Source organism: Thermobia domestica, unplaced genomic scaffold (genome assembly GCF_964235325.1).
Source record: "Thermobia domestica unplaced genomic scaffold, izTheDome1.hap1.1 HAP1_SCAFFOLD_710, whole genome shotgun sequence".
NCBI classification, from domain to species: Eukaryota; Metazoa; Arthropoda; class Insecta; order Zygentoma; family Lepismatidae; genus Thermobia; species Thermobia domestica.
The window spans coordinates 70,830-89,284 of NW_027656420.1; the positions used below are offsets into that span (position 1 = coordinate 70,830).

Below are 18,455 nucleotides of genomic sequence, written 5' to 3' on the forward strand. Positions count from 1 at the left end.
TGCGTAAAATGGGGAAGGCGATATATCAGAGTTTGGTAGGAACCAAATTGTGATGGCCAGATGGCTAGGAACGAGCACCTCGGAAACAGTGCGACTTGGGTGTTTACCTGCTGCCGTAATTAGTGTCTTCATCTTCAACTACAAGGCATTGGGTAACCACATTTCATTGAAGATGTCGGACGTTTTAGACTGTTGAGATTGGTAAAACATGATAAGACGTAAAATGTGGCATAATTAACAGCAGATTTTAACAGTGGACAAAGCACGAATGTGTATGAGCACACAGTTCACCGCATACTGTTAGATATGAGCCCCCGCAACCGACATCCCACACGTCTATCACTGTTAACAGCACGTCACCATCGATAACGATTGGAATGGATATGTCCATCGCCATTGGACCGCTGAGCAATGGCATAGCATTGCATGATCCAATGAATAACGATACTGTCTTCATCACATTGATGGTAGGGTCAGAATCCATCACTTTCCATGAGAACAGCTGCTCAAGACGTGCTTAGTAGGATGACAACAGGTAGACAATGGCTTAACCTTTATTTGAGAAACCTTCACATGGTCATCCGTGGGCCCTGTAGTGCATATGGTGGTCACTAACAAAGTAAGATGGCTCAAAGCTATCGACAGGTCATTGCTAATCACGTACAGTCATTTATGTGTCTATATTTCCAGCTGAGAATGGCATCTTTTAACAGGACAACGCTCCTTGTGCAGTAGTTCGAGGAGAACAGTGATGAACTTCAATTGCTGCGAAGGTCCCCAAACTCACCCGACCTTAGGGATATCATTGAACGTCAGATACGAGTTCATCGACTCCCTCCGCGGAATTTATAAGAATCAAGTGAGCTGTGTTTGCAGGTGTGGTGTTCCATTCCTCCAGCCATCTACCAAGGTCTTATTGCTTCCACGAAAAACCACATTGCTACTATCCTGTGAGCCAACAGTGGACATACCAGATGTTAGTTAGGTGGTTATAATGTTCTGGCTGGTCAGTAAACATACTCACTGGTATTTGTAAATACTGTTGAGAAATATAAATTACGTAAATTTTGAGCAATAAAATTGAAAAAAAAAATATTTGTAACATATTATAGGCAGTATAAGTGTACAGAAGATTTCAGAATAATCACATTATAGCAGACCGCGCAAATGGACAATTCAGATAAGTACTGAATCAGTTGAGTCATCAAAATTACAAAATTTTCCAATCAATGAGTTTTAAAATAAGACAACGCTATTGCTTATTGCAGCGTCATAACTGTTCTCGAGAACTCAAGGAAATGTGTTTATGGTCGATTATTTGCACACAGGACAAATATTAGTTTCGTAAATGCCAATCAATAATTGAAATTCGCCCTCATCGCTGATCTAGCAGCTTGCGTGTATGCCTTTGGTCCTGGATTCGATTTTTGGTGGAAAAGCACAAAAAGTTAATTTCACAATGATTCACTTTCAACCGTCTTCTTTAACCTAAAGCGCATTAAAGAACGTTAATCTAAAAGAGAGCTCAACTCACTATTAGAATTGGTTAATCTAAAAAAAAAAAGCTCAACTCACAATTGAAATTGAAGTATTGATCTCCTAGTAATGTCAAACCAATAAATGAATTATTGGAGTCATAAAATACCATTGCAATGTTTGATGGGAGGCTAAGATGTAGAGGAGAAAGTTGAGTAAGTGATATCTACCCTAGTGTGTGATGGTAGTAACAACTAAAACAGACCTTGTTTCTCCATCAATTTATTCTACTTGTGAAGGAAACCTGAATTCGAAATAATACTTATATATATATATATAATAAATTCCGAACAGAAATATTTTAATTACGGTTCTTTCCTGTTATAGGTGCAACGTTAGACTAATTCGAAGGTAAGAACTCTTGAGGTAAGAACTCGAGTAAATCCACTAGCCTGCATGGAATTGAGATCTCAATTCCAGAAAATGCTTATGAGATAATTGTAAATGTCAACAACACACCAATATCCAACGTCAAATATCATTACTCTCTTTCTGATTGAAACTCATTCGGAAGAATAGAATGATATTTGACAGGAAACATTTACACATTTGATAAAGGAAATTTTGAGTAGAATGTGATAAAAGTGAAGATTGGACCAACCCAGTTATGATAAGTTCCTTATAAAAGACATCCGACGATATTAGATCACATAGTAGAAAGATACTTTCGTCTTATTTAAGGGGAAAAAACTTTCAGTTTAACGTCCCACGATTATGTCGTTTGTGCTAAAGAAGATAGATGATTAAGGTAAGTGAATGATGGTGGAAGAATTGATGGAATGAAAATGTGGAAAGAAACGAGAGTACTCTGAGAAAACCCCACGGACACGGCGTTGTCCACCACAAACTTATTTGGCCGAGGATCAAACCAGAATCCCACACACCAGAGGTACACTCATGTCCAAAATGATTGTCGCATATCTATAACTGTCTTCTTGTTAGAATATAATTTGATAATGATTTTGCAGGGTACTTTTAATACTGATACTATGTGTATAATCTAGAAATGTATATTTGTGGTAAATTTCATAGGAAAAGAATTATAAATACGAAAATTAGAGTGAGTAAAACAAAATGTTGCTAAATGAACAAGGAAGTTTTATTTTCGTTTTATTGTTCTTATTTACTGCTCTTTTGACATGAAATTTGCCACATACATGTCTTTGCCGATTATACACATACTAACATTATAAGAAATACCGAGTGAATTCATTATCAAATTATATTCCTATAACAACATATTTATAGGCATGCGACAATAATTTTGGACATGAGTGTACCTTCATCTATATTGACTATGGAACTATTACCTAAATAGTTAATACTTTTCTGACCATAGTATACACTTATCTATTAAAATTAAAATAAGTCGTAACAGTTTCAATGACTTAACGTTATCTTCATCAGACGTTAACTAGCAGAAATATCTTCTTAACATTAAATTAATATTGTTCTATAATTTTAATTGTTTCATTTTATAATTTTAAATTTTCAATAAGTAACAATTAGGTATTGATATAATTTACTGTTTCATTTTAAATTTTTATTATAACAGTTTTTTTATAATCATTATTATTTTCACTTTTCACTTTTCACTTTTCTCTTTTATTTATTATTATTATTATTATTATTATTATTATTATTATTATTATTATTATTATTATTATTACTTTAATAAATGATTCCAAATATCAGTTAATTTTGAAATTTCTTCTCAATTCAATATCCTATCATATAATTTTATTTTTATTGCTTCTCAATATTTTTTTTATATTTTTATCTATTTTCGATTTTTATCCTTCCATTCGTTCTAGCAATCTATTCCATAATTCATGTATTTGAAGTTCATTTGTCCAATTCATTAATCTTGAGAATATAACAATAATAAGAAAATGGTAAGAAGCGCAAAGGATTAAAATGAGTCTGACCACGATACGGTCTTCCAAAACAGACCAACCCTACAGCGTCTGACCGGCTACACGTACAAAACAATTGTGTGTTCACTTGGGGTGGTTACATGTTCTATTAAGACGAGTATGTAACATGCTTAGTAATATGTTCTAAACGTGCCATGGGGGAACAGAACAAGTTACCATTCTCTTCGTCTTATATATCAACTTTGGGCCAGGTTCGCGAATTTTTACTGCCTGTTCTCAAATGAAGTTGCGCATTTTATTACAAATTTCGAATATTTATTTTTCCTTCTTCTTCTACGCAATAAATATTTTTATCTACTTTTTCATTCTTCATTTTGCTACATATTTTTGAACTTGTCCCTTAGTATCGCCTATTCCTTACGATTCTTGTTTACTTCGATGTTTTTGTTTGTTTGTTTGCCTTAAATGCCCAAAGTACAGTTTATTCTCTTTGTCATACAATTCAGAGCTCAATGTTTCTTTTCCATCATCTCAAGCTGCATTTCACTCGTTAAAGACTCATTTCCTTTCTTAGTTTCCACATTGTTGTAATAGTTTTTCTTTGATACCTTTCTATTTCCATTGAATCAACTGTACCTCCACATATGTAATTCAAATTTGTCTATCCTTCTTCTTGTTACCTCTACGCCTAATGTACATTTTCCCACCTTTGTCGATTTCCCTTCTTCATTCACATTCAGCTTCCTAGATATTTAATATTCTTCAATGCAACTTCGCCTCATACTTTTTCTTCCACAGTTTTCCAAAGTTTCTTCTATAACCCATTCTTCTCACCTATGCTACCTTCATGACACTGAACTTTTACTATCAAAGTTCAAAATGCTCCCACACTAGTTACTTCCTGTATTTACTTTCTCTAAACCTGTATATTTTTCTTCGAAATTTCAACTAATCTGGTTTAACTTCCCCATATTTAAACGTTTCAGTATCTAACTTATCTCCTCCTTTTCTTCCTAAATATATTTTTCAATGAGATTCCATACACAATCAACTCAAGGTGTTCTAACAACTTTTTCAGTTTTTTTCTTATCATTGATGTTCAACATCATCTTAACATAACAATTACATTTTTTAATACTATCCATTAATTATAGTCATTTTCTACCACTCTCGTTTTACTTCGACGGCACTCAGAAGAGAAAGTCTTCTCAGGGACAAGTTTTATATAAGTGTACACAATGTAATACTACTACCTAATAACAAATATAACATTTATGTGTTTCTGCTATTCCTTTTACTTCTTCCATATAAAAATACTTTAAGTCTTCATCCATTACATCGTCTGTACGAAATGTTTGAAAAGACTCTTCCCCCTCCCCGCTAGCAACCCCCGCACTTAGAAACCTCAAACATAGATTCCAGATAGTGACAAAAGAATGCTTCTCAAATGCAACAAATGAAGCTTTGTCAAAATGTGAGGGTTCGTAACAAAGACGACCTTACTCACACTTTCAAACATGCAGCTACGTTGCTACTGCAGAAACACGATATTCTTACTCCATAATATGTTTAATCCCCAGTCCATTCTGCAGAATAACTCAACAGCCGAAATGCTAGATCGACTGAAACATGTAAAGGGTAGGGAGAAAATTTCACCTCGAGAGCTAATGAAAGACAGTGCTTCTCTCAAACACATTGTGAAGGGGATCATTTGAGAATAGAAAACATGTAAACCTGATGAAAAATATCTCTACATTTGAAATTATACACAAAAAGCTTGCTGTTTACGCTATTAAAGCAATATTGTTACGGAAAGAATTTCTCTGAGTGCAATAGTGTGATGACAGTGGGAACGCAAAAAATTCCTTAGAACAAAATGTATAAGCAGTAACAATTTTGTTCTTTGGGAAGTGAGGACAAGAAAGAAACTGCACATTCAATACGAAGTGAAGCATATAAAAATGTGTTCACCTGAAGCAAATAATTCAGCTTCTTCTTCTTTTTTTTGTGTGTGTGTATGTGTGAGGAAATGAGGTATGGCAAAAGAGCTTGTGAAAGTTTTTTTTTTTTTTTTTTTTTTTTTTTTTTTTTTTTTTTTTTTTTTTGGTGGAGTTGTAGATTGTTGATGAATATAATAGTTTTCTATTTGCAAATGAACTTTACAAACTGTTAAATGGTATTCTGTGTAACTGAAAAGTTTAAAATGATTTCGTACGAAGTATTTATCCACATTTTCCAAAAGTTCATATGGGTACCGTGATAAGTTGTACCCATTGCTCGGATACTTGTGTTCATACTAGGTTAAGGTAAGTATTAAAGATTGTTTTTTTTTTCACAAATTAAATACAACTTTCTTACAAGGCTGTCTATAATCTTTATTATAAATTAACTAGAAATGTTGCAGTTTCGGAAGTATATCACTTTTTTCTTTAGACTACTACTCCAACTGAAATCATAAATAACATTACATCATTTGTTCTTAACATTTCTAGTTAATTTATAATAAAGATCATAGACAGCCTTGTAAGAAAGTTGTATTTAATTTGTGTTTAAGATGGACACAAGGCCTTTTTGTCATAATATCCATTAATTTTTTTTTAAATAAGAGTTAAGAAAAATTATTTCTTCGCACAAAATAACACCAATTCCGGTAAAAAGAAAAAGAAAAAATAGAAAAAAGACCGAATATAAGGAGAGACGAAACGCTAAGTTCAGGTCATTAGTTATAACACAACGTTTCTATACGCAGTTTATACTGAAAATAGACAACAAACACTATGTATTATATTCACTGAAAAATAAATCAAATAAAGAGCTGAAATGAGATTTTAAAAAATGTGAACTTCTTCATTGAAATAAATTTCATGATTCAAAAATATATTGTTTTCGATACTTGGTTTCAGAATACATTTTAAAACCTTCTCTTGGTTTGCAATGAACTGCGCTTACGCTTGGTCTTGCGAAAGTAAGCTTTTCTACATACACATACATCAAAATAACCTACTAGAGAAAGAAGTTTAAAACTTAAAGATAGGCGGACTGTGCTTTAGACTTAAACCTTAATAACTTACCTGAGGAGCTTGGATAGTAACACCAGCAGTAGTTGATTCAAATACATGTTCATACTCGCCGGCATAACGACTCACATCTGTAGAAGTGCCTCCCATATCAAAGCCTATAACAGGCAAGTCAGTTACCCTTCGATATGTTGTCAAAGCATAGCCTACCACACCACCTGCAGGGCCTGATAAGATGGCTCTTGATCCATTAAACCTAAGGAAAGAAAGTAATACCATTAAGTGAAAGTAAATAAATCTAATTGTATTAAGCATGGATTAGAAACATTTTGTACGATTCATAAAACTAGATCTCATGTCCAAATTAGCTGAAATGAAAGAGGAGAATTGGCGTCATTTTCTAAATTCTCTTTTAACTGTAAACCTTATAAAATCTTTGGAACGTTACAAATATTATCAAATTGTGATCATCTGTAATCAATGATGTGAAATCATCTTTATCAAATAATACTGAGAGAAAGAAGAATCAAATGACTTACACATTCATTGGTGTTAAACCTCCGTCACTTTGCATGAAGAGTACGTTTACACCTCGCAAATTGTCCTTAAATCCTGACGAAAATCCCTACAAACACACAGAGAATTTATATATTTACACCATTCAAAAATATATTTTCAAGTTGTAATACTGTATATAATAATTTATTCGAAATAATACTTTACACAGGAAGACTTTCGACAGTTTATGTTTCATTCTTGAACACAAAAATCATATAACTAAAGAAGTACATATGAAAAATCTATGTTACATACATATAAAAAACACTTTAAGATAATATTGTATGAATTCAAAATAAACAAACTATACTAGCTATCATATTGAAATGATAAAGACAGAGAGAGAGAGATTGAAAATGGAATGGAAATTAAAACCAAAAACATGAGTTATTAGCATAAACATAGAAACAACTTGACAAAATACTACTATATAATATATACGATCAAAAGCACAGTAGAAAAGAGAAAGTAGGTCTCGGAATTTCATCAAGAAAAATTGAATATCAAAAAATGAATACATGGTTTAGAAGTACAGAGAAATTTTCTTTTAAAAAATTAAAAATCTGATTAGAAGTATAGGACGGCGTCATTTCCATTGTTAAGTTGAAAGATTATCTGTTATATATGATAGACGCTGGAAATACAAAGAGTCAAATACATCTTATACGCTGGAAATACAGATTATATGTTTAGAGAATGAAATATTCAAATATTTATTATTATTATTATTATTATTATTATTATTATTATTATTATTATTATTATTATTATTATTATTATTATTATTATTATTATTATTATTATTATTATTATTATATCATTCTGATTGAGAAGTCTTTCGAAAAGAGATCTTTGAGTAGTTCTAAAAAGACCAGTAATACGAAGTTTGGAGACGTGAGTAAGTAACAATCTTAAGTGGACTGGTTTGACACAGGGTAAGATTAATTGGTAGAACTCTGTTTCTGTGATAATGAAACTTTGGGTTGTTTAAGTTATAGCATTAGCTAGTAAACAATACTATTTAATTATTTTAAATATAATCTCTCATTTCTATCTTACATAAAGCAATCATCGCACATTAATCATTTACGAGTATATCTGTTCAAGTGTGCAGACTACTTTTACCAAGGCTTCATCTAAATATTTACTAATGACAAAGGTGAAAGCACATTCGCGAGCTGCAGCGAAGTGGCACATGCAGTGGCGTATTTACGATTTTGTTTCGGGAAGGGCTTTGCTAACTTTCGGGGAGGGGGGGCTTTGCCTGGAAATGTAAAAATTCTGCAAGATATTTAATTTACTTTACTATACTAAGTAAGATTTCGGGGGGGGCTTAAGCCCGGAAGCCACCCCCCTAAATACGCCACTGGGCACATGTGACGCGTTAGTCTGTCTTTCCAGAAGGATCCTAAGTTCATGTAATAATGAAAGTCTACGACTCAATCAGTATTAGGAAAGGCGTATGTAACAGTCATTTTCCACTCACATTTTAGTCGTGCTAGAGATGTAAAAAAGTGTCGGAAGCAAATACACGTGTGCATATACTATTATGACCTGTTACATGTAAAAAGGCTACTGTTCACCCAAAAAACGTTATCGAAAGAAGACCCTCAGACAAAAGGAAGAATTTTGTGCTGTTCGTCATAATTATATCGGATGGTTAATTAGTAATAAACCAAAAGATGACCAGAAGGATCAATTGTGAACACTCTATTCATTAATGTTTGTGAGTGAAATGAATTCGTAAGACTCGCATACATGACCTTCAACCACAGCATACTAAAGAAACAAAGATAAATACAGTAAACCATATTAGGGCCACTTGGCGGATAGACGAATAGAAGTTTCGTTTGGCAATGAATAAAATGTATATTTTACCTCTCAAATTGTGTTAAGTTTCGAGTCATATGCAAAGACCCAGCGACTTAATCTACCGCTACACGAAAAGTTTTTCATAGTACTGTTGCAGGTTTTGGTTAGGACCCAAACCCAGTTAATTATTTGGGTTGGTACAATGTCCAAATGACATACAAGAACTTTACGATTTCCACTTTCTAAGAAGATGAAAATGTTTATATGAACAGACATCCTATCCTTTTGCATTTATATGAATAAGATATCTACTCACACAATGATTATCCCTCATACTCTATCCAAACAGAAAGGGGAAAACACAAATCAATTTTACACCGTTTACAATCACAACAGTGAAGAGCCAATATAGTGTGTCCTCTTGGTTTTCGTGTTTCTGGATTCCTAAAACGACGGGCCAGACATTCCCTTGTATGAATTGCAATGGTCTCTGGAAAGTTTGCAGAGAGAGCCGAAAGAACACATTGAGGTATTGTGTTCACCCCAGCTCCCTACAATGGGAATTGCATTGTACGGTTATGTTAACAAAGCTGCTGATGACTCAATCGAAGAAAGCTGTTGATGCCATTCTTTGAGATGTGTACTGTTCCAAAATTGTTTGAATATATCCCGATCAGCCTTCTGTTCATATGCTGCAACATCACTCTTAATAAAACTTTTCTTTGTTTTTTCCAAAATCAATTTTGTCAGTCAATTTGACAAAAAATATCTAGCTAAACTTTGAGCTTTTTAAATCAATTACATTCTTAGATTAAAGAAAGAAAAAAGAAAACGATTATAAAGAAAAAAAGAGTTTCATGTTACAAACACTATATGAAGCGTTTCGCAGAAACCTATATTTTCTTTCATTAAAAAGAAAATACAGAATAAAAATCCCAAACTACGGGAAAAGTATTAAACTCACTATTTAACTTAAAGAAAAAAGAAAAAAAAACATGTTTACACTCCAGCAACTTATATGTTCAATTTGCAATTTATTTCTTTAATGTATAAACCAATATGAAAATTAAACTTACCTGTACATACTTCTTAATATGAGGCGTAAGATAAGCATCCGCACAAGCTGTAAAACCACGAGGAACTATTCTAACCATAGGCATAACTTGATGTGATAAAGAAACGTGTTTAAATCCCAGACTACTTGCTAATTTTCCAACCAACAATTCATGTTCCACGTACCTAGTAACAAGTAAGATTTCAAACCTTAACTTCAGAATATCATTATCTTGTAACTAATAATTAATAATTAATAATAATACAAACGTGTTCAAATTATTAGACTCAAGCTTGAAAAATGCGAAGTTGATGTTACAGTCCTAATTTCGGAATTCTAGAATATATAATTTAATGGTTAAACCACCAATATAGTATTCTTCATTTGTTTACTGTAAACTTGAAGTAGTAATATCACCGTTGAATAGCTGATGGCATCAGTGAAGGAGGAAAGTTCTGAAAGTAGTGTTTCATTTTGTAGACAGTTATTGTGGTTTCTATTAACAAATTACAGTTTGAAGTGTTGTGGTTGCAGTAGTAAGCAGTTCAAAGCGTTTAACAGTTCGAAAGGGCCAGTTTAAAGTGATCGTGACGTGTTTCGTGTATTAATCTTTTATTCTGTGAAGTCCTGTAATTGCGGCATAATACACCAAGTCAGAGACCTTTCTCCGCGTAAAATGGAAGTTATCAAACCACTTCTGGTGGAAGGAAGATATACATAACGACAAATAGCTAGCATAGTTAGGGTAGGGAAAATATCTGTGAGAAGAATCTCTGTTGGAATGAGCAAGAAGCAAATATATCAGCAAAATAGGGTTGGGAAGTGTGAGCAAAAACCAAAGCTATCGCTAAGAAGGTATCAGAAAACTAAAAAGATTGGCGCTGGGAAACAGAAACCCAAATTCTAGAGACTTAAGCATAAAAATGGCTGAGTATGGTGCAGACATTTTGCCTGAAAGTGGTCGAAGGATTCTGTGTGCTGAGGGAATAAAAGCACACAGGACAAGAACGAAAGCAAAAACTACTCCAATCATGGCAAAGAAGCGCCTCGAATGGGCACGAGGTCTACAACATTGGACTTCTGATGATTGGAGAATAGTGTGTTTCAGTGAGGAATCATGTGTCTGTGTGTTTGATGAATGTTCACAATATGTACGACGTAGACCTGGGGAGTAATTCAAGTTGGAATGTCTCCAACAAACCGTCAGGCATCCTACTTCAGTCATGGTCTGGGGTGTGATGTCTGACTTCGGGCCTGGGAGACTGTACATACGTATATAGAGAGGGAACAATGAAGCAAGACCAATACTTACAAGTTCTTCAAGAGGAACTGCTTTCCCAGACTGCAGTCTGGCTTGATGACGCACATTTAATCTTTATGCATGTGGACCTCCATGCCACCGAGCCAAAGCTGTGATAAAATTCTTTGAGAACAACGAAATTAGTGTTCTTCGGTGGCTGGATAATAGTTCTGATATGAACCCGATTCGAGCTCCATGAAGGAAAAGGTAAAGAAGAAACACGTTACAACCAAACATCAATTGATGAGGAGATCAATAATTTGTGGTATCAAAATACTGAATTGAAAGCAAAACGTGCTAAACTCGTACATAGCATGCCACAAAGGATAAAATACTTAATAAAGAATAAGTGATTCCATACGAAATATTACTCTTAGTGTGAGAGATCATTTTCTTGTAAATATTCCATTTCTTTTTTGGTTTCCAATTTGGATATACACACTGTATACCGGTAGTAATTATATTTGAATGTCACGTACGCATTTCTTTTATTAACATTGGAAAGCATCTGACACACCCACTAGCAATTAGGACAGAGTAACAAAGCAGTAATTTCGACTAAGTTCGAACGTGTTTTCTGACGTAATATTGTAAGAACAGTAAAATATTCAGAAACTGAATGTTGAGTCTAATAATTTGAACACGTCCGTAGAATGAAGAATGAGCTGTATGGTAAAACTTTCGTTGCTGTGCCTAAGTGCAACGCATACAAGAAAGCTGAAGAACGTAGCAGACAGTTCTAAAATAAACTAAAACTAACAGAAAAGTTATAAAAGTATTAACAAAATGAGAAATGAAATAGAAATGGAAATATCTGAATAAGATTTTATTAAAACTTGTAACTCGACTTTAATATAAATATTAGAATTCTCAACAAAGAGGTGTTAATGGTCTAATTCTGCTAAACTTCAACGATCTGCGTTCGTTTTTAACTTCCATAAGTGCGTAACAGTAGTATTTTATTTCTGCTACTTGAAGGAGATTGCGGGTGAAGTAAAATGAATAATAAGTAAACTAAAAGAATAATAATTTTGGAATTTGTCAACAACAAAATTTCTTAAACGTTCTCTAGAATTTAAACATATAACTTTGTAAATTTGGATGATTCAGCTTATCCCCTTCTACAAGTAAATAGTTGCCAAAATATTGATATTATTACGTGATCGGTTATGGACCTAATTATCTTCTTAAATGAGGCTTTACTACGTCATATAGTTACCGGTATATGGTTGAGTACAGGGTCAATTCTCTTTTCATAGGACTTAAATACACTGATGTACTCCTATTAAATTTTGGGATACATTGACTACCCTTAAATTTGGGAATTGTCAAAAATAAAATTTGATAAATGTTCTCTAGGACTTGAGTATATATATTTTTTGTAAATTTGATTTGTACCACTTTTCCCTTTTGTAGGTAATAAGTTACCAAAAATTCAAAATTTGAAGGTTTATGACCTATTATATCCTCTTTGAATATGCTTTAGTGTATTATATATGTTCTAGATGAGTGCAGGGGTCAATTTTCTTTCATAGAATATGGCTTCCTTGATGCTCTTCTTTTAAATTTGGAAGAGGACCTCTTAAATTTGAGAATTGATATATATATATATATATATATATATATATATATATATATATATATATATGACTTGATATGTTCTTTAGGACATGAACGTATATTTCTTTAAATTTGGTTGGTCCTGTTTACTTCCCCTTATGAGTACAACATTGTCAAAAATATATTATTAAAAATAACACTTTAAGTTTAGCAGGAAATTTAAATTTTCGCGGGAAAATTGAATTAGCATGAGGCATGCATTTTTAATGTTGTGCTTAACGTTCACTAAAGTAGATTCTAACATATAATAATGCGGATGAATATAAACTCTCACCATTGTCTTTCATTAAATATGAGTGCCTTATAACAGAGACCGAAATACATTTAGCTCAACCTTAAATTTTGGAATTGTCAAAAAAATTGTAATTGTTCTCTGTGTCTCTCTTAAATTGGTAAAAACTTTCCAAAATTCAAACTTGAGAATGTTGATCTTATCACTTTGAAACTTAGAGCCAACTCACTCATAGTCTAAGGTTATACGTAAATCGGCCACCAACAGATCGTAAATCAAAAATCGGTTCTCCATGTATTCCTACGGGATTAATAATGGATATTGTCTATGCTTGATAGACTATCCGCAGTGTTCTTTAGATTAGCGGGTTAGTATAATTCTCAGGATCCAAAATACTAATGTATTCATGAAATAAAACACTAAAATGAAACTAAACGACTCTACTTGACAAATTTAAATACTTAAATATTTTCTATTTTCAAATATTCATTCTGCTTTAAGTGTACTTCATTTAATTTGAAGTAAAATGTTATATCTAAGACAGGTTTGGAAAAATTCAGCTTGTTCAGGATAGGGATGCGCACGAGACGAGTCGAGACAGGATTTTCCTGATAAAATTCGAGTCGAGACACAGCTCTTCCAATAGAAAAATATATATTTTTCGAGTCGAGACATCACTTTTACAGCATATTTTCGAGACGAGACAGCCACAAATCTTGTCTCGTGCGCATCCCTAGTTCAGGAGTTTGGTTTACCAAAAATCAAAACCAAACTTCCTCACGTGATGTACTCTGTAACACCGATACTTTTTCTGGTTGTAGATCCTTTGTTAAGGAATGTTACTGGAGAATTACTTCTTCTTTGATTAATTTACAGAAAAAAAAACAAGGAATGAACCAAATCTATTTAGCAACACACAGTATGAATAAAAACATTAGTTCAGTCATACGTACGTGTACGAGTGCATAAGAACTACTGCAAGACTTTCGATGCCTGATTCTCTCAACGCTTGAAGTTTAGATTTTAATGCATCGAGGTCCACGTGCTTTGAAATTAACAGTTTCTCTTTTGTGGTTCCAACTACTTCTTCCCAACCATTGCGTTTAAGTAAACAGTTCTGTTGATGCATCACAACACGTTCATCCACTTCTACCACTTTCTCGTACAGCACATCCGGAGTTATTATTTGCTGAGGATGAAAAAAGAAAATATTATATATATAAATTTGAAATAATCTTAATTGTTAGACTTATATACTAGTTTCAACTGTCAGTTGTCAAATGACGTTAGGTCTGACCTGCCGCGTTTCATGTATCCTTAGATTTGAGAAACTAACGCAATGTTATGCGCAAAAGACTCACTACTTTTTAGACTACCTGATATAAAATGCTAAGTTTATACGTTTATGGCTAATTCCTTTCGACAATAAGACGGTGGAAGCATGCTGTTCTCGCTGATCGATTCCAAATTTTGTATAGATTTGCCAGTTTTCATTGAGATTTTTTAAAAAGACTTATTTTCTATTCAATGTTTTAGGAGTAATTTTGAGCCCATAAGATTAACTTGTCATTAGAGTGTTGCTAAGGTTGACATCCTTGTTTCAGGCAGCAATAGAGGCAGGAGCGTCATTTCAGACTTCGCTTAACGGGGGCAAAAGCACCACAGACATAAGACTTTACGGTTTTGTACTAGTATATTAGTAGACAATCGATTAAAGTATATGTATTTCTCAAACTCTTGGGGGGGGGGCAATTGCCCCCTCCTGCCCTCACTAAATGACGCCCCTGAATAGAGGAGCTATGTATAATAGATTGACGAACATTCAAGCGCTTTGCTTTAATCTGCATGGCAAAACCTATTGCATACTAGCAACTGCAAAGATTTGCAGTGCCTTGTTTCATGAAAAGGAAGTTATAATCGAACACTCTTGCATCTATAACAATTCACTCCCTTTGTGAGCTCTCCCACCCTTTATTTGTCATGTACAGATATATTGTAGTGGCGATGGATGAAGGGGATTCACGTTCATACTAGAATAGTGCACTGTATAGACAGCGCAGGTGTACATAAAATTATAAGTCAAAAGTGTACTTTCTATTTCTGACCAGCAGAACACTGCAGAACTTTTTTGTCTTTTTAGCACGTGTATATCTAATATTTTAAAACCCTCATCTGTAATAAAGACAACAACTGAGAAAAAAGGAAGAAAGAGCAGAATATTGTTATTCATTATTGATATAAGGGGTAAATCTAACTTCGTTTAATGGTAGGCCTACTCATCCATAGGCACCAAAAATCTTCATTCCGGAACCGGAATTAATATTACAGTTATTCCGGAATCTCAGAACTTTAACACGGTGGTTTGGAATCTCGTAATTTTGAAAACGCGGAATTTCGGAACTTTAGCTCGCGATTTCGAAATCACGGAATTTCTAACACTTGGAACTCCTGAATTTCGGAACTTTAAACTGACATATCGGAATCTCGTAACTCTGAAAACTCTGAATTCCGGAACCTAGAAACTCCATTTGAAATTTTGGAAAGTCAGAATTCCGGAATCTCGGAACTTTAGCCCTTTCAGAATCTTGGAATTTCAAAAAGTCCGAATTCCGTAACTTCATAAAAAATTCTGGAATAATGGACATTCCAAACACCCCTAATTCACAAGACATCAGTTGAGGTTTAAGGAGTATAAACTTGGATCTTGAGATGATGTGCCGAAAACAATTAGGAATCCTTTAGCGGATAAGGAAAAACTCCATCCCAGAAAAGCAGGATTTTTTGCTCTCTACTCTCTAAGGTGAAAGATTATGGGTCTTATGCAGAGTCGTTCTGACGCATTGTTAGTGCCATACTAAAGAGTTCGACTAACATATCTTTCCTGCAGTAGTCAGGCTGTTATTATAACGCTAATCATACGACAAAACGACTCTGCATAAGACCTATTGAATATTGTCAAATTCTTCTACTTAGCCTATTATTCCAGCCTCTATACAAAGTGTTCGCCGTAAATTAAATGGCTTTCTAACCTGACAATATTAGAAGTCTACAAAACAAAATCGAGGAAAACGTCTGTAATAATATGAAACCTGAAAAGTGGATTTTAACATCCTAACATCATAAAGTTTATCTTCGATACCTGAATAAGTCCTCTTTTGAACTCGCTCCTGCGTTGCGGGCCCTGCAGACCCGTTATGCCATTTGGGGGAAGGCTACGATGGCACGTTTAGCGCTCTATTCCTCTTCTTATGTTTGCATCATAGAAGAAATTAATTTGTTGTACTATCATTCCAAATTATTAGGTACCGTAATGTTTTTTTTTTTTTTTCTTTCTGAATGATTCTGCCGTATAAATTGTATTGAACAATGAGACTTTCAGGCATATTTCGTAATGGTTAGCGTCAACGCAACGCAAAATTTGCAATTTAGTTTACGATAAACGGCGCAGCAGTTTAATGACTTTTTGCCTTTTTAGCGTTGCGTTGCTGTAAGCAAAATTCAGCGAAAACTGGTATGGAATGACTGACGTAAATATTAGATACATTTATCGACGAGAATATCTAAAATGTTTTTTTTTTTCAGGGGAGGGGTTGTACACTTTCGAAAGCACACCTAAAGGCGGATTTTCATGCGTCCTTTACCTCCGTGAGTTGCGAGCGATTGTGCTAAACAGCCAATGAAATCACGCATCGGAGATGGCGCGCTACACTCGCGTCAGAGTAGAAATTTGTTCAATTCTGACGGAAGTAGCGCGCGTACACTATTGTATTCACTGACTAACATGGCGGAGGTAAGAACAACGTTTGAAGAACTGCTCGTAGAACAAGTAAGAGAAAAGAAAATTTGGACAACCTTAAGTATCCGAAATACAAGGATTCAGTATTAAGGACAAAAACATGCCATCAAATTGCTGAAAATATTGGTATCGATGGTTAGTACTTTTATATTTGTGTAATTAATTAGTTGTATTACCGGGAACAATAGATAGTTCATACAATAACTGGTATGTACAAATTATCAATCCCTATATAAAATAAAAGCAATGTAATTTGAAACATGCTTTAGTATGATTTATAAATATTTTTATTTGTTTTATAAAATTTATCCGGATCGGATTTTAATTCAAAGAAAAGGTTCCAGTATATTCCGTATTCTCGTCGAAGCTGGAAAATGGGGTGAACCCACCACATTTTCCTAACATACTTCTGACGGCGGCGTTTTGAAATATAATATATTCCAGCTAAAACGATAGCTCTCCTTCGGGAATCCATTATCACAAACTAAAGTCGCAAACTTTCTATTTTAAGCATGCGCATTAGCTACCGAGTAGTAATTTGGCGCAATACACGCACGGATGTATGAAAACGAAAATAATTTACGATGAATACGCTACATGTGATGCTTCCGTTCTAACGCGGGCATGAAAATCCGCCTTAAGGCACAAGAGTGTATACATCCTGCCCTGTTTCTGTCATATTTCCGTGTTTCGATCAGTTGTATCTCGCTTTCGGAAATGAGCAAACCCTTAATATAAATGTTCGCAAAATTGTAAAAGCTGAACAGTACTTAGTTGAACAGTACTGTATTGTTTCGTTTGCTTTGAATATTATTTCAAAGATAATTTTAGTAGCACTCGACAAGCACTCTTAGTATAATTTGCCTAGAATATATTAGAATGAAGAAATCTTCAAAGATTTGTTAAAATTTAACATTTTTCTGCTGGAGAAGCAAAAATAATTAGTACATGAAACGTTTCTTCAAGCTCCCATTAGGAACTATGTGTACATACCAAATCAAATATTTTAGGTCTGGCTTGATTTCCAATGTAAAGAAGATCCTTGAAGCCTTTGGTGATAAGTAGGGCCATCCTCTCTCCTTTCCTCTCCAACAAAGCATTTGTTGCTACGGTTGTTCCCATTCGTATCCAGTCGATGTAGGATGTGTCGATAGGTTCCGATGGAGGCATCTTCTGTCCCGTTTCCTACAATACACAAAATAGCAAATAAACTTCTACTAAACTAGAGATGTAAAATTCAGTTTAATTAGTTTAACGAATACGGTTAAGTTTATGTAATCTCCCAAAGTCGCTCCCAAATGAGATTTTTTTTGAAAAAGTCCGAGACTACGGATGATGATATGATGAGATGAATAATAATGGTAGAATGGTGAAAGTGAGAGTAAACAGGAGAATCTCAAAAAAAAAAAAAAAAAAAACACTCATACCGTGTTTGTCCACTACAAGACCACTTATCAGTGCTGAAATCGAACCAGGAACCCCACATGTCAGAGGCGTGCTACCTTCTTTTCAAAACTGGCTAAATAGCTTTTTTCGCAACTATATAGGCCAGTTTTAGGATTAAAATTCATATTTCCAGACTCCATCTCCCAGATAAGTTTCTCAAAAGTTACACCTAGCTAAATCGCTTTCTCATACTGAAAAAAAAAAAAA

At 34.0% G+C, this 18,455-nt stretch overlaps 1 protein-coding gene across 1 annotated transcript in view; it reads right to left on the reverse strand.

The window, feature by feature from the left end:
- Positions 1 to 17,987, reverse strand: part of LOC145677229 (5-oxoprolinase) — a gene marked incomplete at its 5' end in the record, with an annotated part of 77,279 nt that extends 59,292 nt beyond the window's left edge. The window contains 5 exon segments of the mRNA XM_081747819.1: positions 6,485 to 6,686; positions 6,970 to 7,055; positions 9,877 to 10,039; positions 13,960 to 14,195; positions 17,796 to 17,987. Of these exon segments, the coding sequence (XP_081603945.1) occupies positions 6,485 to 6,686; positions 6,970 to 7,055; positions 9,877 to 10,039; positions 13,960 to 14,195; positions 17,796 to 17,987 (879 nt within the window).
- Between the last annotated feature and the right edge of the window lie 468 nt (positions 17,988 to 18,455).